At 30.1% G+C, this 26,826-nt stretch overlaps 1 protein-coding gene across 1 annotated transcript in view; it reads right to left on the reverse strand.

Moving 5' to 3' along the window:
- The window catches only part of LOC148306060 (uncharacterized), a 365,252-nt gene extending 340,027 nt beyond the window's left edge, over positions 1 to 25,225 (reverse strand). Inside the window, exon 1 of the mRNA XM_088265663.1 lies at positions 24,897 to 25,225. Coding sequence (XP_088121789.1) covers positions 24,897 to 25,002 — 106 coding nt within the window. The 5' untranslated portion in view covers positions 25,003 to 25,225. The remainder of the gene's footprint in view (positions 1 to 24,896) is intronic.
- Between the last annotated feature and the right edge of the window lie 1,601 nt (positions 25,226 to 26,826).

Consider the following 26,826-nt stretch of genomic DNA (forward strand, 5'->3'; position numbering starts at 1 on the left):
CAATTGTCATTTTTATATGACATGTTAAATATTTTCAAAAAATAAAGCCGGATTTATTTTTATTTTTTAATCCATCATTTCATATATCGGGCCGTAGACTGGAAATGGGATTATTAAAAAAAAATGGTATTTGTGTCATAGAGCTTGACTGACAGAGATGAGATAAATAAAATCCAAATAAAATAAATAAGAAAAAATACAATTGTTATATTCTCTTATATTATTGGAATAACATATTTAATATTTTATAATTCTGTTGGCATAAAATATAATTCGAATTAATATGCGATTGAAAAATATCGTTGTTGTTTTGATAATTTCCGCATCATTTAAAAGGTATTCAAAAATGATGCGGCATGCATCAAAACACGTGTCACAATATGTTTTAAGCAATAGTTGTATTTACCAAGTAAAGCTTATTAAAAATATGTTGATATAGATTACAACAAAGTAACTGCCGAATAAAATATTGAAAAAAACAGTTATATGAAAATACTGAGGTTTATTTATGTTTTATGAGTATAAACTTAAAAAATACAGTTTGATAGTAACACTAATTTTATTGATTAAAACAACCAATAAAATGGTGAAATTCTCAAAATTACCTTTTTTATACACAGTATTATATATTTTTATTAAATTAGTTTTATTAATTTAATTTAATGGAAAACCTTTTCATGACATTTATTAATACGAGTATAATAAAAAAACTTTTTGTCTAAAAGTGTGTGAATCTCTTTATTTAAAATACTATTACATTTAGTTTTTTCACTGTACCATTTGATGAATATAATTCTGGACTAGTATCTGAAGCGCAGTGATGATCACTCTTCGTTCGTATATTTCACGATCAAGATAGCGTTGCTTCCAAACAATTCAGTGCCCTATGCATAAAAAAAATTAGGCCATTCCAACTCCCCCTAAGGATTATTATTATTTTTTAATGAATGTTTTGCTTAGTAAATACCACTATTGTATACTAATAGTGGTATTAACTAAGTAAAACATTAATTAAAAATGGATAGATTTTACCACAAATGAGATTTTTTTTTTTTTTTTTAATTTATAAATTTCCTACAATTTAGGATATCTGACTTTTTTGCAGCGAATTTGCGATACAAATAGTAAGGGTAGTTTGAAACCGTAAATATTTACGTAAAATGCGAATTTATGTTTATATTTTCAGCCCGTGAATGAAGGAACAACGCTACAGGAAGGTGGAAGGAAGTCGAGGCACAATTCACACGTTTGATTAATGACGCAAATAAAAGCGTCATGCGTGCCAGCCCTGCCGACGGTCAGTGCCAACCCTGCTACTCGCAGTACCATTGTGGCAACCCTGCTCTATGGGCGGACACTGCGCCGATTTGATTTATCGCCTATACTTAACACAAAAATAAATTTAAAATTATTTACATAGCATTAAATTAGAAGAAATATTTGATTTTATTATTTTAAATTTCAAATGAAATGAGAATTAGGTCAATTCGTAAACTTGAGTGAAAATATTTATTTGTTTTTTGTAACGAAAAAATACAGTTTATTAATATCACAACGTATTTGAAGAAATATTTGATGTTGAACGTTGGCAAGCCTAGACATTTACAAGTCTAGCAACCTGTCAATAAGAAATTAATGAAAGAAATGTCAATTATGAAATTATTTATAAATTTATTATTTTGTGGTCCCATGGTCAGTGTTGTGGATTCTTAGTCAGAGTTTCTCGGTTCGAACCCACTCAACCATAATTTGATACCTATTTCTAATAATGAGCTGCTTAGCCACAGAAATAGTATGAAATTGAAAAAAAAAATTATCTTTAAAAATTTATGTATATGTGTGTATGTGTGTGTGTGTGTGTGTGTGTGTGTGTGTGTGTGTGTGTGTGCGTGTGTGTGCGTGTGTGTGCGTGTGTGTGTGTGTGTGTGTGTGCGTTTCTGCTGGAAGTAACGAGATATAGCATTATTTTTAAAACTTATATAAGCGATATCTGCGGTTAAAATATATAATTTAGCTGAAGCCTGTATTGCTGGTTGTGGAATTATTTTTCTAATTATTTAACATTAAAAAATAATAACGAAAATCATTTATGACATTCACAACATATTCATTTTTACTCGGAAAATTCAGGTTCAAATGAAATATTGAAAAAGGTGAAATAAACGAAAAATGAAATAATAATAAAAATATATGAATAAATTTTGTCGTAAAAAACAATACCTTGAATTTCATACAGATGCTTCTAATTTCGTATTATGTTGGAATTCAACACCATCATGAATTCTGAATAGGAAGTGTTATATCATATCATATATTATTAAGTATTATGTGGTATATAATATTATTTTTTGACATCTCATCAAAGATGAAGAAGAATATGGAAGTCTGGGCATTTAAGGGGCTTACGACCGTCATAGGCTGGTTTGAGTGATCACTTTACACACGTGTAACATTCACCATTTCTACCCATTATTGACAACCACACTACTCAAATTCTTGGAAGTTCTATATATATGAACCAATTTAGAAACCTTGTTCATGAATCACTAAAACTTCACTAGATACATCTATTGGTGAGATGTAAAGAAGCTTTTTATTAAGCAGAAACTCTTATATTAGTATGTGAGATCCGAATCCCGGATTATAATCACACACATGAGAAACGCCAGAAAATACCATTTTCATTTTTATTATTAAGCTTATAATTTGACCAGATAATTTATTTACAACATTTTGATATATAATATATAAGTGATATATATATGATATATAATATAATATATATGATATATATGATATATATATATATATATATATATATATATATATATGATATATATATATATATATATATATAATATATTTTTGATATATATATATATATATATATATATATATATATATATATATATATATATATATATATATATATATATATATATATATATATATATATATATATATATATATATATATATATATATATATATATATATATGATATATAATATTATATATATATTTTGATATATAATATATATATTTGGTATATAATATATAATTGTGCCAGTAAGAATTATCGCTATTGATAATAAATTGCACGCCACCCTTAACGCTATAGATATACCAAGGAGAAGCTTCAGATAGGGGATGGAAAACCTTTTTAAATGTAAAAGTCTTATAAAAACTACAAATATTCTAGGTAACACATTATATTTTCACCTTTTGATGAGAATAAATGTATTTTTTGTAACTGCAGACAGTTGGTAGAATTCCATATTAAATTGTTGAATAATATATCGAAAATAAGACAAGGCAAAATAAAACAAAATAAAATAAGGTGTTTGATAATGTCCTAAGAAGACGGAACGCGTCACGTATTAAGATATACATAAATAAATGTAGAATTCAATCCAACAAAAACCTTGTTTTATTTTGGATATATTACCCAACAAGAATAAATATAAGTTCATTAATTGATTCGACATTTGTGGTAAAATCTATCCATTTTTAATGAATGTTTTACTTAGTAAATACCACTATTTCTTACAATCTACTGTGACAAGTGTTTCGATCCATTCCGCATCATTTTCAAACACCGTTTACGGTGTTTGAAAATGATGCGGAACGCATCGAAACACGTGTCACAGTAGATTTTAAGAAATTGTGGTATTTACTAAGTGAAACATTAATTTAAAAAAAAGAATAAATGTAATTCACAACATTATCTCCACTTACAAATTGTTTTCCATTTTTGACTTGAATATTTTCCAACTTACATATTTGATAATAATAAATTTCAATGTTTCAAAAAATTAGATCATATATACATACATATCGCTCACTCCTTTCAAGAACGTCATAAATAAAAAAAACTTGATTTTTCAGGAGAACGTTTTTAATGTTTAAAAATATAGCACAATGTATTAAAAATAAATATCAAGCCACTTATTGAACTTTTTACTGTGCAACAGCTATTTTTAGGTAAAACCTGAGTATTTTTTCTCCATTTCAAAAATTTAAAGTATATTTAAAAAAATAATTAAACAATACCTTTTCTTCAAAATGCAAAAACAACATTTTCTGCCCTATAGCGGGTAAATATTAAGTTAAAAATATACCGATTTTGCTGGAATATAGAATATTTTTTGGGCATTTCGAAAACATGCACAACTAAAAATTGACGAATTTTGATTTATAACGTTCTTGAAAGGAGTGAGCGATATATAGAAGTTCCAAGAATTTGAATAGTGCGGTAGTCAATCATGGGTAGAATTGGTGAATGTTACACGTCAAAAAAATAATATCAAAGAATTAATTTTCGCCACCTGTATTATGTATTATTTTTATTAAAACACTCTAATTTGTTACTAGAATGCCACCCTTAAATGTAGCTTATTGTTTATTTATATATCGTGTCGAATCACTGTCTCCCAACCCCTGCTGCAGGAGTTGTAGGGAGTATGGAGTCCGCGGCCGGAAGAGGGTGGGTTGATTAATTGACCTGGAAATGATCAATGGGGGTAGTCATTCATTGTGAAATCATAATAAATGAGAATAGAACCTACTTGAGAGGCTCTGTGCAATACGACTTCATTAATTTATATACTCCGCAATACTGACACATATAATGTATGGGAAATTTGATCCCCGCCAATAAATTATTTTATTTTATTGGAAGGAAGAACAAAAGTTACAATATATGATACATACAGAATACAAAAAATAAAATCATGAGTACCAATTATAGTTCTTCACAACTTTACATAAGAGAGGTCTTTCTAAAGGAAGAGACATGAGACAAGGATGGGATAAAGAGAAAAGGAGCTGGCAGTGATAGGAAAAGAAGAAAAGGAAAGGACAGGGAATAGAATTACTTTTTTAGGTTTATAAGATTTTCAAACAATTAAGCTTTAAATTTTGAAAGATTGCAGTAGAACATATCAAGGTGGGTACAACATACATTAAATTTCCCACAACTTCGATAAATAAAGGAATTTTTTAATAGTTCTTTGTTGGTGCTGGATTATAAAAGGATTATATCTCGATTATCTTTTTTTCTTTCTTACACTATCAAGGTCGACTCATTGCCTAAATATTATTAGTGGATAGGAAAGGTAAAATAAAAAAGGTAAAACATATATTATTTTGAGAAAAACAAAGATTTTGTTTCTTGATCTACTCACATCCACACTTCACAAATGTGAGTGGATCAAAAAACAATGTCTTTTTATTTCTCAAAATAATATATCAATATGATTCACAAAGTTAATGCTTTCAATATTCAAAACAAAAAAGGTAAGGTTGATATTTAAAAACATTTAATAAGCAGTAAGCTAGTATTTTATTATATTTAAAGTATTCTTTAAATTAATGTAATCTCAACATTAAAAAAGAAATGTTAAATAACTACTTATAAAAAATAAATACAAAAGTGAAGACAAATCCAGATTTTTGAGTGTTTAGACACACTCAAAATGTTGAAAAATCGAAATAATTTATTGAGAATAATCGTTAGAAATGTATTGAATTCTCAAAGAGTATATATATATATATATATATATATATATATATATATATATATATATATATATATATATATATATATATATATATATATATATATATATATATATATATATATATATGCATAAACATAGTTTTTTTTTTATTTTTCTTTGGTCCTGTTGAGTAAACCTCAGAATAAGATCAAATGTATAAGGTAAATCTGTAACCGAACCTGGTACCTTATGCATGGTAGTCAAATGCCTTAACCATTATACATTCAATAAATAATACCGTGTGAAAACTACAGTGACAGTAACGAATTACTTTATGATTCTACTGCATCGTATAATTTGATTTCGAGCGGAGTGAAGTTGACTTCAAAACCTGCTACATTGGATTATCATCCAATTCAGCGCTAAGTGCTCAGTCGAACATCAGCTCACACTAGCTCGATGTATTGTTCGTGTATCTTGCTATTATTTACTCATATAATTTTTAATCCACAAAATAAACATTCTAAATAAATATGAAAAATTATTTTTAAAAAACTAATTAAAAAATATGACCAAAAAAATCCATTTCTTGAATGTTTTTCGCAGATACATTGTGGCACATTATATAAACTTCATAAAATAAAATAAACTTTGTTTTAACCTTTTTTTATTGGTACACTTTTTCCAAACGATTTCGACGGGAACCTTGTTATCCTCAGGGTTTATGAACTTATTCTAAAACATTGAAATATTCATGGTTAGGATATAGTTAATTACCCTTCCCTTACGTTGCCTAAAACTTTCACGCACTCCGCACACCATATGAAAATTGTGATTTAAAAAATGTCGTTGAAATAACTCCTGTAATTGGAGATAATCCAGATTTTGTTAACAAGTATATGGACACACTCAAAATGTTGTAAATAAATTATCTGGTCAAATTATAAGCTTAATAATAAAAATGAAAATGGTATTTTCTGGCGTTTCTCATGTGTGTGATTATAATCCAGGATTCGGATCTCACATACTAATATAAGAGTTTCTGCTTAATAAAAAGCTTCTTTACATCTCACCAATAGATGTCTCTAGTGAAGTTCTAGTGATTCAAGAACAAGGTTTCTAAATTGGTTCATATATATAGAACTTCCAAGAATTTGAGTAGTGTGGTTGTCAATAATGGGTAGAATTGGTGAATGTTACACGTGTGTAAAGTGATCACTTAAACCAGCCTATGACGGTCGTAAGCCCCGTAAATGCCCAGACTTCCATATTCTTCTTCATCTTTGATGAGATGTCAAAAAAATAATAATATAAAAAATGTCATTTAAAAAACATTCAAGAAAAGAAAAGAAAGCTAAACACTTAATAAACATTTAAGTAAATTAAAAAAAAATTGTAAACCAAAAATGACGAAAAAAAATCCAGTTCGAAGGACCAAAAATTGCATTTTTAAAAGACAATTTTCCATTAATGTGCAACGCAACTCGGATTAATTTACTTACGAATGTTTTGAAAATTCAGTGATCTGTTTCGATAGCTTTTGTATACCTCTTTAGTGTAATGGTTAGGGCGTTTGGCTACCGTGCATAATATCCCAGGCTCTTTAGTACTGTAGTACGAGTAATATATAATTTACAAATATTAAATTTTTGTAAATTTCTGAACATATTTTGAAAAACACAAAATTCTTTAATTGAAAAAATAACAAGCAGAGTGATATTTTTTAAAAATATAATAGCAATATAGAGCATGCCAAAAAATATTTATGGTTACAAAACGCTTACTAACTACCAAAACACCATACTGCTTCACCGTAGGGATGGCAGAGAGAATAAAATGTCACACCAATCTATCTTTGCAAACAATTTTCACCTCTTTCACATTAAGAACTTCAACTTTCAACTTTCAACTTAAGAACTGACGTCAGAGTATTTTAAATACTTGATCATAACAAGTTTTTTTTCAGTCTTTTTCTGCTCCTATTTCCAATTAAATCTGCTTGATAAATTTGTTTTGCAAAATACAAATTAATTTAAAAATATCCACCAGGTTAAATTTTTCAAAGATATCGTATTTTAATAACCAAAAGCATATTTTCAAACTACTCTCAAAGTTTACGAAAATGACACACCCTTGTGTGAACATACATCAACATTCTAAAACTGAATACCCGATAAAAGCTTTTTCTAGGTTACCACACTTATTCCAGTGCTTATATTTCACATAAAGAGTCCTGCATTCAAGTTTTGCGCAGTAAATTAAAATTTCCATTTCGCTTTTCTATTCATTATTCATTTCCCAGGACGACTTTTATTTTATTCCATATTCGTAAATACACGTGAAGTTTATTAAAAATCCCATACGGGCGGCAGAATGGATCATTTATCACATCCACAGACTGCATTCAAAATGCATTCATTGCTCTATACGGCGACAGTGAAAAATTCAGGTATTTTCAACAGAAATAAATTTGACAATCGTTTGAAACTTTTGAATATCAAATCTTGAAACGTTATAATTCAGGATTCTAAAATCATCCACTTTCAGGCATTTTCAGAAAATCCAGGCTTCATTCGCTTTTGAATTATTTTCCAATTATAAAATTCTCAAACATCAAAACTAGAAGGGAGTTTTCTCAAGCAGAATCAACTGTATACTATTTATTTTTTGACATCCCATTAAAGATGAAGGAAAATATGGAAGTCTGGGCATTTACGGGGCTGACGACCGTCATAGGCTGGTTTAAGTGATCACTTTACACACGTGTAAAACTCACCAATTCTACCCATTATTGACAACCACACTAACCTAATTCTTGGAAGTTCTATATATATGAACCAATTTAAAAACCTTGTTCTTGAATCACTAGAAATTCACTAGAGACATCTATTGGTGAGATGAAAATAATATGAAAATAACTCTTGTAATTGGAGAAAATCCAGATTTTGTGAACAAGTATTTGGACACACTCACAATGTTGTTACCGTTTACTTATTTCAAGAAATTTTTCGTTTTTTTTTCAAGACTTGTTTATTTATTACAGAAATCACTGTTACGTATTCAACTTCCTTTCATTTACAACATTTTGAGTGTGTCCAAATACTTGTTCACAAATCTGGATTATCTCCGATTATAGGATTAATTTTTATATAATTTTTTGACATCTCAACATAGATGAAGATGAATATGGATTTCCAAGATTTAAGTGATCACTTTACACACGTGTAACCCTTACCAATTCAACCCATGATTGACAACCACACTACTCGAATTCTTGAAACTTCTTTATATTTGGTTCAATTAAAAAAAAAAATCCTTGAATCACTAGAATTTCACTAGATATATCTATTGGTAAAATGAAAGAACCTTTCACTTGATTGAGTTTATCATTTATCGTTATCATGTATTGCTCACTTTGTGTTTTGGAGTGTTTATAAATTAAATTGTTCCAATTGTCCAGCCTTTTAAATGAATATGAAAAACATCGCGTAAACTTAATATCATAGTTTAAAAAAACGTCTAAGGTGCCTTAAAAATAAAAATATTTCATAATTTGCTAATTACCTTATATCTGAAGACCATAATTTCAACAAATCAACGGGTATAGAAATTTTATATGAAAATGAAACTGGTCTTTGTTAAGTTAATCTAGAAAAATTAAAAATAATTAAAGCAATCAATAAAGACTTACCTAAAATTAATAACCAACTAAATTTAACTTCGAGTCCACTTTTAAAAATATTCCCTCTATGATTCATTTGTTTTCTCTCTTTCAAAATTTTATTTTGATACAAATGTCAAATGGTAATAATTTTATTTTAATGACCTGATGATGAAATGATTTGTGAAACCGATAGTCACAAAAAGGGTGAATAAAAGTGGTATTACACAAAGTGAACAATGGTTCATAAAGAAGTACAAATAATGGTTTATTTTAGCTTGAATTGTCTTTAAACGAATACTTTTGTTTCTCCTTATCGGAGGTCAAAGAAAAATCCTACGACAAAAAAATTAAATGTCTCTCCAGGAGGCTTTCAAGGGAGGAAAAGCACCCTTACGTCTCAATTACTAGGTTTTAGGGAATAAAGAATGAGTAAGAATGATATTATAATTAATCACCCCTAAACGCCTGGGACGGGGTGAATTTCTCAAAAGAATCATCCCTTTGTCCATTTAAATTCGACAAAAGCGCCGAGACGTGGACATTCGCTCACTCCTTTCAAGAACGTCATAAATCAAAAAACTTGATTTTTCAGGAGAACGTTTTTAAAGTTTAAAAATATAATACAATGTATTAAAAATAAATATCAAGGCACTTATTGAACTTTTTACTATGCAACAGATCTTTTTAGATAAAGCTTGCACGTTTTTTCTCCATTTGAAAAATATTTAGTTTAATAAAAAAAAAATTAACAATACATTTTCTTCAAAATACAAGAACCACACTTTCTGCTCTGTAGCGGGTAAACATTAAGTTAAAAATATGCCACTTTTGCAAGGATATAGTATGTTTTCTGGGCATTCCGAAAATATGCACAACTGAAAATTGACAATTTTTGATTTATGACGTTCTTGAAAGGAGTGAGCGATTTCTGATGCGATATTTCTTAATTGTCAAAGAGCGGAGGAAAAGTTGATATTCAAAGATTAAAAAAGTTTTCTTTCGTAGTTTAATTGTTGTGAAAGCTATTGAAATGAATGGAATAAATATTTTAGCTTCATAATAAACTTAAAATTGATCTTAAAATAAATTTGTTATTAAACTTGGCTCATTTCAGAGTTAAAGGATTTTTTTGTGATTTTAAAACATCAACAACGTAAAAACAAATATTATAATAGATTTATATTATCCACTGACACTTCGTGATGGAATTGCATTTTTAATATATTATTAGATTAAAACCAATATTTTTAGCTTTTCCACTTTATTTTTTTTTATTTGACCAGCGACCGGGTTTCGTCGTTACCGACATCATCAGACTGGTGGGAGGCTATACAAATTGTTATGTTATATATAAAACAAGGCAGGAGTTGATAACCATGATTTGATATAATTTTATTGAGAAATTAATTTAATTCAATAAAATTATATCAAATCATGGTTATCAACTCCTGCCTTGTTTTATATATAACATAACAATTTGTATAGCCTCCCACCAGTCTGATGATGTCGGTAACGACGAAACCCGGTCGCTGGTCAAATAAAAATAAAGTGGAAAAGCTAGAAATATTGGTTTTAATCTAATAATATATTAACAAAAAATATTTCATGGACAAACGATCTGAACACACTATATGGTGAATTAATTATAAAGAAAATTTGTGTTTTAATTTAGCACATTTAATAGAACCAGCAGCATTTTAACTCGATTTAAAAAACATATGTTTACACAAAGAAAAGGGTTTCCGCTCCATAAAAGCTTTCTAAATTCAATCATAAAGATATTTTATATTTAAATGTATCTTTGTTTTAAAATCACTATAAATATTTTATTACAACTTAATTATAATGTCTACCGGTTTCGAAGCTAACCGCTTACTTATGAAGACTGATTAAAACTAATAGTATTAATCAGTCTTGATAAAGAAGCGGTTAGCCTGTTGAGTCTGTTATATGGATGCAGACGATGATAATAAAATGTAACTTTGTTTTAAAATCACTTAAAATATTTTATTATAACTTAATTATAATGTCATTATACTCAGTATTAATCAGTCTCGATAAAGAAGCGGTTAGCTTCGAAACCGGTAGACATTATAATTAAGTTATAATAAAATATTTATAGTGATTTTAAAACAAAGTTACATTTTAGCTATACCAATCATATTATTGCTATTGTGAACTTATGTATCATATATGCATGACTTCATGTTACACGCGTGTAAAGCGAACACTAAACCAACCTATAAGGCCTATAAATACCCAGACTTCTATATACTTCTTCATCATTGTTGAGGTATCAAAAATGATTATTATCTTTGAAGAAGAGGAACCCAGATACGTGGACAATTATTTGGACACAAGTAAAATATTGTGAAACAAATTTAAATCTGAAATCTATTGCAACACCGGTTTAGATGTATTCCTCATCATTTTCCAACACTGTTTGTGAAACAAAGTAAAAGCTTACAACATTTTGAGTGTGTCCAAATACTTGTTCGCAAAATCTGGATTATCTCCAATTAGATTCCCGATTTTGTGAACAAGTATTAGGACACACTCAAAATGTTATAAATAAATTATCTGGTCAAATTGTAAGCTTAAATAATAAAAACGAAAATGGCATTTTCTGGCGTTTCTCATGTGTGTGATTATAATCCAGGATTCGGACCGCACATACTAATAAAAGAGTTTCTGCTAAGTAAAAAGCTTCTTAACATCTCACCAATAGATGTCTCTAGTGAAGTTCTGGTGATTTAAGAACAAGGTTTTTAAATTAGTTCATATATATATATATATATATATATATATATATATATATATATATATATATATATATATATATATATATATATATATATATATATATATATATATATATATATATATATATATATATATATATATATATATATATATATATATATATATATATATATATATATATATATATATATATATATATACATATATTTATATATATATATATATATATATAGAACATCCATGCATTTGAATAGTGTGGTTGTCAATAATGGGTAGAATTGGTGAATGTTACACGTGTGTAAAATGTACATAAGTGCTATTTTATTAAGAATAAATTAATCAAATATTTAAATACCATATCTTGCTTCGACAGAGCGTTTAGAGGTGTAAACTCAATTAAACTTTAGGTGACATAACAAGATTTTTATTGTATGTATCAACATGGATGAAGAAGTCTTTTGACATGGGTATTTATATAGAATTATGGGTATTTACAGAGCTTTTTTTAGTAGGTATACAATATTTTGAGTACATCCAAATACTTGTTCACAAATCTGGATTATCTGTAATTAAATTAGGAGTTATTTTAAGAATTTGAGTAGTGTGGTTGTCAATAATAGGTAGAATTGGTGAATGTTACACGGGTGTAAATTGATCACTTAAACCAGCCTATGACGGTCGTCAGCCCCGTAAATGCCCAGACTTCCATATTCTTCTTCATCTTTGATGAGATGTCAAAAAAATAATAATATAAAAAATGTCATTTAAAAAACATTCAAGAAAAGAAAAGAAAGCTTAACACTTAAGTAAATTAAAAAAAAAATTGTAAACCAAAAATGACGAAAAAAAATCCAGTTCGAAGGACCAAAAATTGCATTTTTAAAAGACAATTTTCCATTAATGTGCAACGCAACTCGGATTAATTTACTTACGAATGTTTTGAAAATTCAGTGATCTGTTTCGATAGCTTTTGTATACCTCTTTAGTGTAATGGTTATTGCGTTTGGCTACCGTGCATAATATCCCAGGCTCTTTAGTACTGTAGTACGAGTAATATATAATTTACAAATATTAAATTTTTGTAAATTTCTGAACATATTTTGAAGTTAAAGCCAACCATTAAAATAAATTTGTTATGAAAAATACACTTGATAAAATATCTGAATATTCTGAAAACATATTAAAATTAAAATGGAGGTCCTTTTTCCATTTGAGAAACTGAAACCGCGTTACTTTTTTCAGTTTCCAGTCCCGCCTGTCACGCTGAAGTTTTTCAGGATACTGAAACCTGAAATATATATACGGGAGTATAAGGTGTACCCTCCACCGCACGGGCCGCCTCACTTTTGAGAAGGGTTGATGTATATAAAGTCTTTAGGAAGGCATTCACAACTGGAATAAGAGCAGTGGTTCCCAATCTGTTAAAACGTTATTTGATTTATTATTTTAAATAACTGTTTCTTAAGAAATTGATTAACTCTTTAAAAAATTAAAAATCTTAAAAATCAGTAATTCTTGACCTGACCATTTTTTAAGCACTTTAAGAAAAATTTTATCATGCCAAATTTTCTAAAGTCTTCCTTTGTTTGTATTTTTCACTACATTCACCTGATAATTTGGACCCGGGTTCGATTCTCAGGGGGGGGCACTAAAGTTACTTAGGTATATGATTTATGTTCTATGATTTTACTTGTGAGTTAGCGTTGGACGTGAGTTAGGCAAGACTGAATTAATGATTGTGACCTACAAAAAAAACAAGTTGAGTGCAAGTAAAGGGAATGAAACCTCTTAAAAAATAACAGAGATTAAATGTGTCATTCGGCCATGTCATCCTTATCGCATGGCTCATGGTTAACCAATAACAAATGACGCTTTTTTGAGGCCTATAAAAATTAATAAAAAATTTAAATATTTCTATTATTTAAAAAAAAATTAAACTCTTGTATTGAGTTATATTTCATTACACACGACTAGTTTTGACTAGTTGTCCGCATCCAAAGTGTAATGGTCAGCACGCTCGGCTACCGTTCTGGAGGTCCCGGATTCGATCTCTAGGAAGAAGTCAAAGACAATATGTGATTTTTACACTCTAATATTTATTCAATATTACCCTGGACTGGTACCTGAAGTGGAGGGCTGATCACCTTTCCTTTGTGTGTTAACGATCAACATAACACTGTGTTTGTATAATGCAGTGCCCTATGCACCATTAGGGTGCGGATAAGGGTTTGAAAATTGAATTTCACTTAATAAATTTGTTTTACTGTTCTTTCTTCACTCATTCGATTAACATGCCCAAACCTCAATTCACCTTCCTCAATTTCATAGACAATGTTTATCCAAGTCTTATATTTATGAATACTATTATATAAAAAAAAACATATGAAACCTGACATAGGTATCGTAAAAAATTAAAACAACATAACATTATTATTCTTCTTCTTCCTGGCTCTATTCTAACTTATCGTCTTTGTAGACTGTTAGGGTCAGCTCTCCTCGTCCTCAGGCTGTAGGTCCTTCTATCATATACAATTTCACTTGCCTTGCCTTCAAATCATGTTATCTTCAATTTACTTTGTGGTAATAAATTATGAAATGGTAAAAGAAAAACACTTGTTTTTTTATTTTATTATTACGACTAGTTTCGGAATCGATGCTTTCATCTTCAGGTCTAAATATAAACAATATTTCTAATCATATATTATTAGATTAAAACCAATATTTTTAGCTTTTCCACTTTATTTTTATTTGACCACCGACCGGGTTTCGTCGTTACCGACATCATCAGACTGGTGGGAGGCTATACAAATTGTTATGTTATATATAAAACAAGGCAGGAGTTGATAACCATGATAATACCTAATAATATTAATTTATTATTAGATTAAAACCAATATTTTAGCTTTTCCACTTTTTTAATTGACCAGCGACCGGGTTTCGTCGTTACCGACATCATCAGACCAGTCTGATGATGTCGGTAACGACGAAACCCGGTCGCTGGTCATATAAAAAAGTGAAAAAGGTAAAAATATTGGTTTTAATCTAATAATAAATTAAAAATGCAATTCTATCACGAAGTGTCAGTGGATAATATAAATCTATTAATATTTCTATTTATATTTTTTGTTTCTCTTTTACAATTTTATCTTCTTGTAGTGTTCATGATTTTTTAAGGATATTTTCAAGGTTCGGAAATAAATCGGAGTTAAGTGTATATTGCGCACCACAGTTTGAGAGGCGCCGTTATAATATATTGTACACCTGGTCAGGGTTCTGAAAAGATTGAAATTTCCCCCACTCACGCTCCTTCTTCTCGCCCGACATTTTGTTTCCCTCAATTGCGGTGCCGATGCGGCTCGCGAGTCCACTGTACACCCACCCCTACACCCTCCCCTTCGCCCTCCCCTACACCCTCCCCTACACTCGACCCCTACACACACCCCTACACACCACTCCTACACACCGCTCCTGCACTTGATACGTTCGGGCGCTAACCAAAACGTCTGCCGGGCACACATCATCAATATTACTTTTATCCTCGGATGACTACAGGCTATAGAGTTGAGCTTCGTAACGTAAAACAGTGAGTTCAATAACAGGCAAGACTGAATTGATAATTCTGACCTATAAAAAATTAAGCCAATCTGATAATGTTGGTTACGACGAAACCCGGTTGCTGGTCCATGTGGAAAAAAATGCATACATGGATGTTATTTCATTCTACAAAAAACTTGCTCGTGCATCGCCACTTCAATTCCATCACACGTGATAAAAGTGAAACATATTACAAAATAAATAATAACAGAGATTAAATATGTCATTCGGCCATGTCATCCTTATCGCGTGGCTCATGGCAAACAAATAACAAATGACGGTTTTCTCGGGCCTAAAAAAATTATAAAATTAGAATATTTTATTATTTAAAAAAAAACTGCATCCGTAGTTATTGGTCAGCACGCTCGGCTACCGTACTGAAGGTCCCGAGTTCGATTCTTAGGTGGGGAGTCAAATACATATAAGTGATTCATCACTTTATTATTTATTCAATAATATAACCTAGGACTGGTACCTGAAGAGCAGGGCTGATCACTTTTTATTCATGTGTTAACGATCATGATAACACTGCGTTTATATGATGCAGCTCCCTATGCACCATGTGGTGCAGATAAGGGTTCAAAGAAGTTACAAAAACTACTGTTGGTATCATTGACTTCCAACACTGTTTTTCTAATCACCTATTAATGAAAAAAACTAGTCTTGTGTAATTGAATAAACTCAATAAGTGGTTTTATATAAGTCAACATGTCAACAAAATTAATAAATAATATATTTATTTTAAATTTAATTACACGTGCTTCGCTCAGTACGGTGTTTGAAAATGATGCGGAATGCGTCAAAGTACGTGTAACATTAGATTTTAAGAAATAGTGATATTCACCAAGTAACAATAAAAATAAAAATGTGTAGATATTACAACAAAATGACTGCCGAATCTATTAATGAAAATGAAAAACTTGTGTATATAATAAAAGGACTCTGCATATTATTCCTTTTTAAAGAATTCTTTAATTTATGATGGTACTTTCTTTACATAAAAACCCTATAAAATCAATCCCAAAAAATCTCGCCATTAATAATTTAACTTCGATTTTTACGACTGTTTTTAACAACTTTAGATTTTTACGATCATTCACATGCTGATAACGTATTTTAAGACAGCTATAAGTTTTTTTTCAGATATATTTCTGACGTTTTTTTTTATAATTAAATATATGTAAATTAAAACATCTTTTGTAAAAAAAATATCTCATACGATTTTTCAAGAAATCACCAGCACAGGATTGTACTACAAGTTATTGTACTATTGAGAATTTTCGATAAAATAAAGTAAATTTTGGATATGTGCAACAAATGAGTAAGGAAATATTAATAAACAAATTAGTTTGGAAATAGAAGCAAAGGAAGACTGAAGAAATCTTGCAATGATGAAGAATAGTAAAAACTTCAAAGTGGTCAAGTAAGAGCTGGAATTTTGTTTTGTTTGTCCGCCTCAGTGTTGTAATGGTTACCGTGTTAAGTTACCGTGCTGGGGGTCCTGGGTTCAATTTTCAGGGGGATTCGAAAAAAAAATAATGGTGACTTACACTCAAACATTTATTTGATATTACCTTGAACTGGTCCCTGAAGCACAGGAGCACCTTGCCTTTATCTGTTAACGATCAAGATGAAACTGCGTCAATACGATGCAGTGCCCAATGCAGCGTTGGGTGCGGATAAGGGTTAAAAAATGTATTAGGGGATGCTTAAATGTGAAAAAAGAAAGAATAATGTTTGCAAGGACAGAGTAGTATTGCGTTTTATTTTTTTCTCCGTCTAACCCTGCGTCAAAGCGGTGTGAATTTAATATAATTAGTTTAATGTATGTATCTCTTTTAATTGTATCTTATGGGTTTTTTCGTAAAACAAAAGGTCATACATAGCGAAATTTCAGAACTACCATAAGAATTATTTGATGAGACAACGGAATCAAAAACAATTAAATACACACTAAACACTTGAACGGCTGTGAAATTCAGATCAAAAAAGAAAAATTATTCAAATATAACTAACTAACTAACTAACCATCACGCCGCTTCCCCGCAGGGGTAGGCAGAGAGAATAGAGCGCCACACCACTCTGTCCTTGCAAACATTCTTCGCCTCTTCCACGTTCATGCATCTCCTCATACATACCCGCCGATTGTTACGACTCCTAACCTGACCACTTTCAAGTATTTGGCATACCTGATCGTGCCATGTTTTTCTCGGTCTTCCTCTGCTTCTTTTCCCGCTAACATTCGCCTCATAAATTTGTTTTACCGTTCTTTCCTCACTCATTCGTTCTACATGTCCAAACCATCTCAACACACCTTTCTTAATTTTATCGATAATGCTTTGATTATTCAAATATCATTGTATGTAACCTTCCCTTAAAACTTAACGAAATGATCCAGTTTACTTTTTCACGGAACCCCATCTGAAAATGGAGTTTCAGGCTTCATATATGAAGAAAATTCAAAGTTGTCCAATGAAAGAAATAAATTTCTTCATACAGTGTGGCGCACAAATTTCCCTGAAAAAAATATTTTACTTGCTAACTCATTTCAATTGAGTTTCATGCAGTTATGATTTTTTTACGTAACTAACCATGACTTGCGCTGTTAAAGCTGTCGATCATAATTTTACCGGCTTTTAAAAAATAATACCCTTATCACGTTTTTTTAAATGCTTTTCTTGTTTTCTATATACATAAAGCTTCATTTTCAATGAAGAAATATATTTATGTTAACCTTATAAAAACCAATATGTTAAGATAATTATTACTAACTGTATAAAATATATTCTTCATTTAATTTTTAAATGTTTTACAAGTTAATTTGATGGCTATGCGAACTTACCGGACCAGAGCTTGATGCAACAAATTTGACTAGGCAATCTGGCGCAATACTTAAAAGAAAGTTAACCTTGACTTTACTTTTTATTATTATTTCGTCCAAAAACAAATAATGTAACATGTTATATCGCAGCGAAGTGCCCTTGAGGTAGAATTTCACAAAAACAAAGCCTTATTAATAATCATTAAAAATATTGATAACACTCTCCTTATCATGAAGTGTTTACTTAGTGTAATAATAATAATAACAATAAAACCCTTATCCGCACCCCAATGATGCATAGGGCACTGTGTCATATAAACGCAGTGTTATCTTGATCGTTTACACATGAAGGAAAGGTGATCAGGCCTCCGCTTCAGGTACCAGTCCATGGTAGTATGGAATAAATATCACAGTGAATAAATCACTCGTAATGTAATCACTAATGTAATACCACTTTAAAAAAGCTTCAAGTGGTATTACACATTAAGTGAACGATAAATGATAAGAGGAGTCTTAAATATAATGCCATACCACAAAATTAACAATACTATTAAATACAAAATATAGTCTTATAATTATATGTAATTTTAAATTTTCTATAACTTATTTTTAATCGTCTACTTTATTCGGTTCAGTCTACAGATTGAATAGTAAATTTAAAATAAATTTTGAAATAATATTCACATACAAAACAATTTTTAAATTCCTCAGTAAGCTACAATATTTTGATTGTGCAAAAAAATATTTGTAACAAAATCTGAGTTTGTCTTTTTAAGAGTTATTATTATTTATTTTGACATCTCAATATAGATGAAGAAGAACTTCAAAGATTGTGCATTTACAGGGCTCAAGACCTATCATTTCCTGGTTTAAGTGATCATTCCATATGTTACACTTATCTGAAGTGAAGCCATCCAGAATTTTATATTCTTCTTCATACATCATTCTAGCGCTACGTGCAGCGCAGTCAAGGGATAACTGGAGAAGAGTCATTGCTTCTGCAAGGGTCACAACCCTCAGCAATGAGGAATAACATCTTTACATACATATTTTCGAGTATTTTTCAATAAATTATTACGTTTTTATTTTTATTTAACTTAGTAAATACTTTCACGTTGATACACGTGTTTCGATGCATTCATCATTTTAAAACACCGTACGTGAAGTTTAGTCTAAATTTAAAAGTTGTGTACTTGGGACCTTAAAAAATAATTAAGTGGCTTTTTGTAAGTTTAAAAAATTATTTATATTTTTTATCAATGAGAACAATGAAAATAGGGTGGAGTGTTAGTCATTGACATATTGCTAATTATGAGTTTGTTTTGTTTTGTTTCTTTTTTTTTAGTAAATTGCAGTTCATAATTTCAATTCAAACCCTTATCCGGACCCCAATGGTGCATAGGGCACTGCATTATACAAACACAGTGTTATCTTGATCGTTAACACATGAAGGAAAGGTGATCAGCCCTCCGCTTCAGATACCAATCCAGGGTAATATTGAATAAATATTAGAGTGAAAAAAATCACTTATATTCATTTGACCCCCCCTGGGAATCGAACCCGGCACCTCCAGAACGGTAGCCAAGCGTGCTGACCATTACACTACGGAGGCAGACAAATAGAGGCAGTTTATAATTAGAATAAATAATTTTTAGGGTCGGAAACACATTTCACGATAGATTTTAAGACATTGTGGTATTTTACAAGTAAAATTGAAATTAAATATGGACTCATTTCACTATAAACCATATTTCTAATGAATTGATCAAAGTTTTTTGGTACGTTAATAATATTCAAATTACTTTAAATTGAAGTCTAGAAAAATATGCCAGTTTCACCGGTGAAAATTCAAGTTGACATCTGTCAAATTAAAGCAATAATAGTTTTCTCGGTTCTGAGGTTTTAATGCCTCAAATGGATTTGCCTTTTTATGCTTCAACATTATATCACAAACCATTAATCAAAACTGAAAACTTACGCAAAACGCTCAAAGGAAAACGTTTATATTTTAAATCAAGCTATCAAAATGAGAGTTTGGTATTTCCCCTTTTAGTCAAATAACTAATTTTATTGTATTGTATATAACAATTCGTAGAACATTAATCAAAATTTAATAAGTAGCTGTATCCGGGCATGCGTTGCTAAGGCTCGGTTGGTTAAATGGTAATTTTTTTTTTAAAAAAATGGTTAAAATGATTAAACCCCTTATCCGCACCCCAATGGTGCATAGGGCACTGCATCACATAAACGTAGTGTTATCTTGATCGTTGACACATAAAGAAAGGGTGATCAGCCCTCCGCTCCAGGTACCAGTCCAGGGTAATATGAATTCAATATTAGAGTCAAAAAATAACTTTTATTTATTTGACTCCCCCTAAGAATCGAGCCTGGGACCTACAGAACGGTAGCCGAGCGTGCTTACCTATATACTATGGAAGCGGTCAATTAATTGTGTTTTGTGTGCTTTGCTTTATTTATATAATATAAGACTTAGATTTAGTGCCTTAAATGTAATACCACTTAAAACAAAGTAGAATCCAATCCAATAACCATGTTTAATTTTGAATATACATATTACCCAACAATTCAAAATGCAATTCCACCAACTGTCTGCAGTTACAATAAATATATTTTATTTATTTATTTCCTTTCACTGATAGTTTCCTGTCCCCTATTACTTGAACAATTCCATTACCACCTCTAGAAAGTGGCAGTGAGAAGGATTTCACAGTGTGTGAATACGGAAAATAAAAAAGGCGCGAATATTTCCACGTCACACCGTATCATATGAAATCCCGCCAAAACGGAACGAGAACATTTTATCATCCCCATCTTCTTCCCCTGAACCCCTCAAATTGCATTCCACCCCTATGCTCATGGACCTGAAACAATTTCAGCTTCATAATAAAACAATTTCGCCATACGTCTCGCAAAAATGACAATGCCTCTTGATTTAGAGGTGATTTTTATTTTTTTATAAATTGATTCGGCAGTCACTTTTTGTGGTAAACCGTATTCAATTTTAATTTTGCTTCGTGAATAACAATTTCCCTTAATATCTTATATTACACGTGCTTCGATGCATTTCATATGATTTTGTTTGGTGTTTGAAAATGATGCGGAATGCATCGAAACACGTGTCTCATTAGATTTTAAGAAAGTGGTATTTACTAAGTGAAATTAAAATCGAAAACGGAAAGTGGCTGCCGAATCAATGAATGAAATTGGTTCATTCAATCAATAATTCGTAAACAACAGAAATTGCGATGATTGATTTTTAAATAAGATAAAATGATGAAAGTCAAATGAAGAAATATGCTTTTTCTTAAGATGAACAAATTCTCAAAAAAACTACAGAAATAAAAAAGGTAAAATAAATTCAATGCACAAAGCAATGAAAAAGTTATGATAATATATATTTTCTTAATGCCAATATACAAAACATCATATCATGAAACACATTTGCTTAGAATTGGTACAAAAAGCGCATGGCTTCATAAAATTAACGAACAAGATAAAACTAGATCGATACGATACAGTGCCCTTTGCATCATTGAACTCGGGATAAGAGTGAGATAATGAAGAAGATTTACAACACTTTCAGTGTGTCCAAATACTTGTTCAAAAATCTGGATAATCACCAATTATAGGAGTATTTTTCATATTATTTTTTGACATCTCATCAAAGATGAAGAAGAATATGGAATGACGGTCGTCAGCCCCGTAAATGCCCAGACTTCCATATTCATCTTCATCTTTGATGAGATGTCAAAAAATAATATGAAGAACATTATTCACATATCGAACATTATGGTAAGAAGAGAGTTTACAGACGTATCTGACATTCAATCCTCTCTACCGACCCCTACAGAAAACAGCGTGAATTTAGTGGCGGTACTGCGAAATTATTTTCTCCCATTAAAAACTTTTTAATTTGTTTCTTTGATGTCGGAATGATCATTAATTATTATGAATAATTAAAAGAAATATAACTCTCATTCCGAATAAGTAGAAACTGCTGAAAGTCTTTAATGACGCAATTTACGGCATTTTACTGAAATCAACCCTTTGATAGCGACACCTTTTGAAACGTTGACGTACTTGCATCGCAACATCAAGGAGTGACGTGTGTACACATTTTCAGAGAAATAATATTCCGTTTTATCCGAATATTTACTTTGATTAAAAAAATATTTTTTTTTTTTTAATCCACTGACCTTAATAATTTTTACATTTTATTTCAATGAATTGAAATAAAATATAAAATTTAAAGGAATTATTGTAAGTATATAAGGACATATATTATCCATTGACACTTCGTGATGGAATTGCATTTTTAATATATTATTAGATTAAAACCAATATTTTTAGCTTTTCCACTTTATTTTTATTTGACCAGCGACCGGGTTTCGTCGTAACCGACATCATCAGACTGGTGGGAGGCTATACAAATTGTTATGTTATATATAAAACAAGGCAGGAGTTGATAACCATGATTTGATATAATTTTATTGAGAAATTTATTCAATTTGAGTGAATTTAAGTATTGTATGATATTAATTTTTTTTTTATAAAGGTTTTTTGTATTGAGAGATTTTTGTATATTAAAAAATAAATAAATAAAAATAATAAATAAAAATATTTTTAATATCATACAATACTGAAATTCACTCAGATGATGTCGGTAACGACGAAACCCGGTCGCTGGTCAAATAAAAAAAAGTGGAAAAGCTAAAAATATTAGTTTTAATCTAATAATATATATATAAGAACCTTGTTTTATTTTGGATACAATTCAATATTTCCAACAGTTCAATATGGAATTCTGCAAACTGTCTGCAGTTAATATTCTAGATCATTAACCAGACAAATTCATCGATTTATTGCTACAATAAATCAATAAATTTGTCTAGTTGATAGTCTAGTTTAAATGATTAAAGAAAACACTCGTTTTTTACCACTTGAGTTTTATTATAGACTACATGTTTCAGAAGTTAAACTTCCATCATTCAGGTCTGTATAATAACTTAAATATGAAATATAAAATTGTTCTATAAATAAGGAGAGGGGAAAGTAAGGGGAAGGGGTTAGTCAAGGGGCGGAAGGTTTGAAAACAAAGGAAAAATGGAAAGCAAAGGTGAAGAATTTTTAAACAATATATTATTTAATACATTATTATTAGAATTTAGGTTTTTTTGGATTTCTAAATTTTCAAGATAATTCATAATTTGGCCTTTATATGGAACAAGTGGTAAAAAACAAGTGTTTTCTTTTATCATTGTAACATGTCTTACCACAAAGTTAATGCCGAAACAATATATAAAATGTCTAGTTTAAACTTTAAATTTTCTTTTTAAACGTGTCTAAACTGGATATGACACATGAATCGTTCTTTCCTTTTTTATAAAAGATCCATGGAAAGTGTAAGTCCAAATATCCCAGGGCTTTCGACCTGGCATTTGGTTGGATCAAGCGATCACTTTATACACTTGTGTAGCATTCACCATTTCGCCCATCATTGAACATCCATATTGTTTTAATTCTTGAAACTTGTATATATGTAATGGTCCTAGATCCTTCCGGATACTAGTAAATTGATATATCATTCGTAGGGTGAATAATCCAGTGTCTAATGTACTAAATAATAATAATAATAATAATAAATAATATTAAAACCCTTATCCGCACCCCAATGGTGCATAGGGCACTGCGTCATATAAACGCAGTGTAATCTTGATCGTTTACACATGAAGGAAAGGTGATCAGCCCTCCGCTTCAGCTACCAGTCCAGGGTAAAATTAAATAAATATCACAGTGAAAAAATCACTTTTATTTATTTTACCCCACTTGAGAATCGAACCCGGGACCTATAGAACAGTAGCCAAGCGTGCTGACCATTACACTACGTAGGTGGACGAGAAATAATATTGAAGTACTAAATAATATGAATATTTTTGAAACTTTTTATCTAATAACCTGAACTTAATTACTGTTTATAAATCTAATTTTATTTTCCACTATTTGTATTTTTTCGTTACAAAATATTTATTATATCTAAGCGTAGGTAAAAGACGAATTTTGAATTGAACTATTGGGTTAATTTATAAAAACAAAAAAACTTTTACAGGGCTAACGACTTTTGATTTACTAGTTTAGACCATAATATTATACATTGCTTAACAATCGCCATTCCACAAATTAATGGTAAATTTATATGTTTAAATATACACATATGTTCTCGTATGTATACATGATACAAATTGTATATTGGCATTTTTAGGCGTGAATTGCATTTTATTAAAATTATTTATCACAAACCGTATGGCTTTTCCCATTTTTAAACTAGTTTGACGATATCAATGTTCAGATCGACGGTTTGACGATGTTGTTAATTGCAAAACTCGGTCACTTGTAAAATAAACTAAATTGAAACAGCAATACGCATAATACGTATATTTTAGATATTTTATCTTATCCACATTGATATACGCTGAAAACAGCTAAGAATACTAAGTAAATCGAAATATTAAAACAGGATATTTTTAAAAACTCACCTTTATCAGCAGAAACTGGTCCGACGATGCCGAAAGCAGCGAAAACGGCCAAAAACATCCACATTTTGCACAAATCTTCATTTAAACTTTGACGTAGATGACACATTTTAAATTTTATTATTTTTCTAATATAATGCACTGCCTTAATAGTTCTACCATCTAAAAACACTAACACTTATTTTAAATCTAATTAAGTACTTTGTTTTTTAATTTGAAATTTTAACGATTTTACAATTTATTCGATAAAACTATTTTCTTCTCTTGTTATATATCATTGTTTATTTTTAATTGATTAATTTCGTTGTTTTAACGATGCTTAAACTCAGATTCTGAAACAAAGTTAAATTAATATTAATAAAGAATATATAAAAATCTAAAAAGTAATCTTTAAGAAGCAAAATTTTGAGTGTGTCCAAATACTTGTTCACAAAATCTGGATTATCTCCAATTACAGGAGTTATTTTCATATTTTTATATGAAAATAACTCCTGTAATTGGAGATAATCCAGATTTTGTGAACAAGTATTTGGACACACTCAAAATGTTGTAAATAAATTATCTGGTCAAATTATAAGCTTAATAATAAAAATGAAAATGGTATTTTCTGGCGTTTCTCATGTGTGTGATTATAATCCAGGATTCGGATTTCACATACTAATATAAGAGTTTCTGCTTAATAAAAAGCTTATTTGCATCTCACCAATAGATGTCTCTAGTGAGGTTCTAGTGATTCATGAACAGGGTTTCTAAATTGGTTCATATATATAGAACTTCCAAGAATTTGAGTAGTGTGGTTGTCAATAATGGGTAGAATTGGTGAATGTTACACGTGTGTAAAGTGATCACTTAAACCAGCCTATGACGGTCGTAAGCCCCGTAAATGCCCAGACTTCCATATTCTTCTTCATTTTTGATGAGATATCAAAAAATAATATTAGAGAAGCAATTTATTTAAAGAACATGCATTCATATTTGGTATGCAAAATGTAACTACAAAATATAATAATACGACAAACACTGTGAAAATATAATTAAAATGTAACTTTGTTTTAAAATCACTATGAATAATTCTGTCTGCCTCCGTAGTGTAATGGTCAGCACGCTCGGCTACCGTTCTGTAGGTCCCGGGTTCGATTCCCAGGGTGGTTCAAATAAATATAAGTGATTTTCCACTGTAATGTTTATTCAATATTACCCTGGACTGGTACCTGAAGCGGAGGGCTGATCACCTTTCCTTCATGTGTAAAAACGATCAAGATAACACTGCGTTATATGACGCAGTGCCCTATGCACTATTTGGGTGCGAATAAGAGTTTTATTATTATTTATGAATAATTTATTAAAACATAATTATAATGTCTACCAGTTTCGAAGCTAACCGCTTCTTTATTAAGATTGATTAATACTAAAACACTATCTACTCGACAAAATTTACAGTTAATAAAAAAATATAGTGATTTAAAAATAAACAACGTAGTCCTGGTTCCAACTCTAATGTATGGAAGTGAAACATGGAGTTGGCAAAAGAAGGATGAAAGTAAACTGAATGCAGTCGAAATGCGATCTCTCAGAAGGATGTGCGACAAAACGATGTATGATAGATCTATGAATAGTAAAATAAGGAAGGAATGCAAAGCTGAGATAAGCATTATCGATAAAATTAAGAAAGGTGTGTTGAGATGGTTTGGACATGTAGAACGAATGAGTGAGGAAAGAACGGTAAAACAAATTTATGAGGCGAATGTTAGTGGGAAAAGAAGCAGAGGAAGACCTAGGAAAACATGGCACGATCAGGTATGCCAAATACTTGAAAGTGGTCAGGTTAGGAGTCGTAACAATTGGCGGGTATGTATGAGGAGATGCATGAACGTGGAAGAGGCAAAGAATGTATGCAAGGATAGAGTGGTGTGGCGCTCTATTCTCTCTGCCT

This window comes from Brachycentrus maculatus, unplaced genomic scaffold (assembly GCF_059751285.1).
Source record: "Brachycentrus maculatus isolate JH-2025_06_01 unplaced genomic scaffold, ASM5975128v1 h1tg000256l, whole genome shotgun sequence".
Lineage (NCBI taxonomy): Eukaryota > Metazoa > Arthropoda > Insecta > Trichoptera > Brachycentridae > Brachycentrus > Brachycentrus maculatus.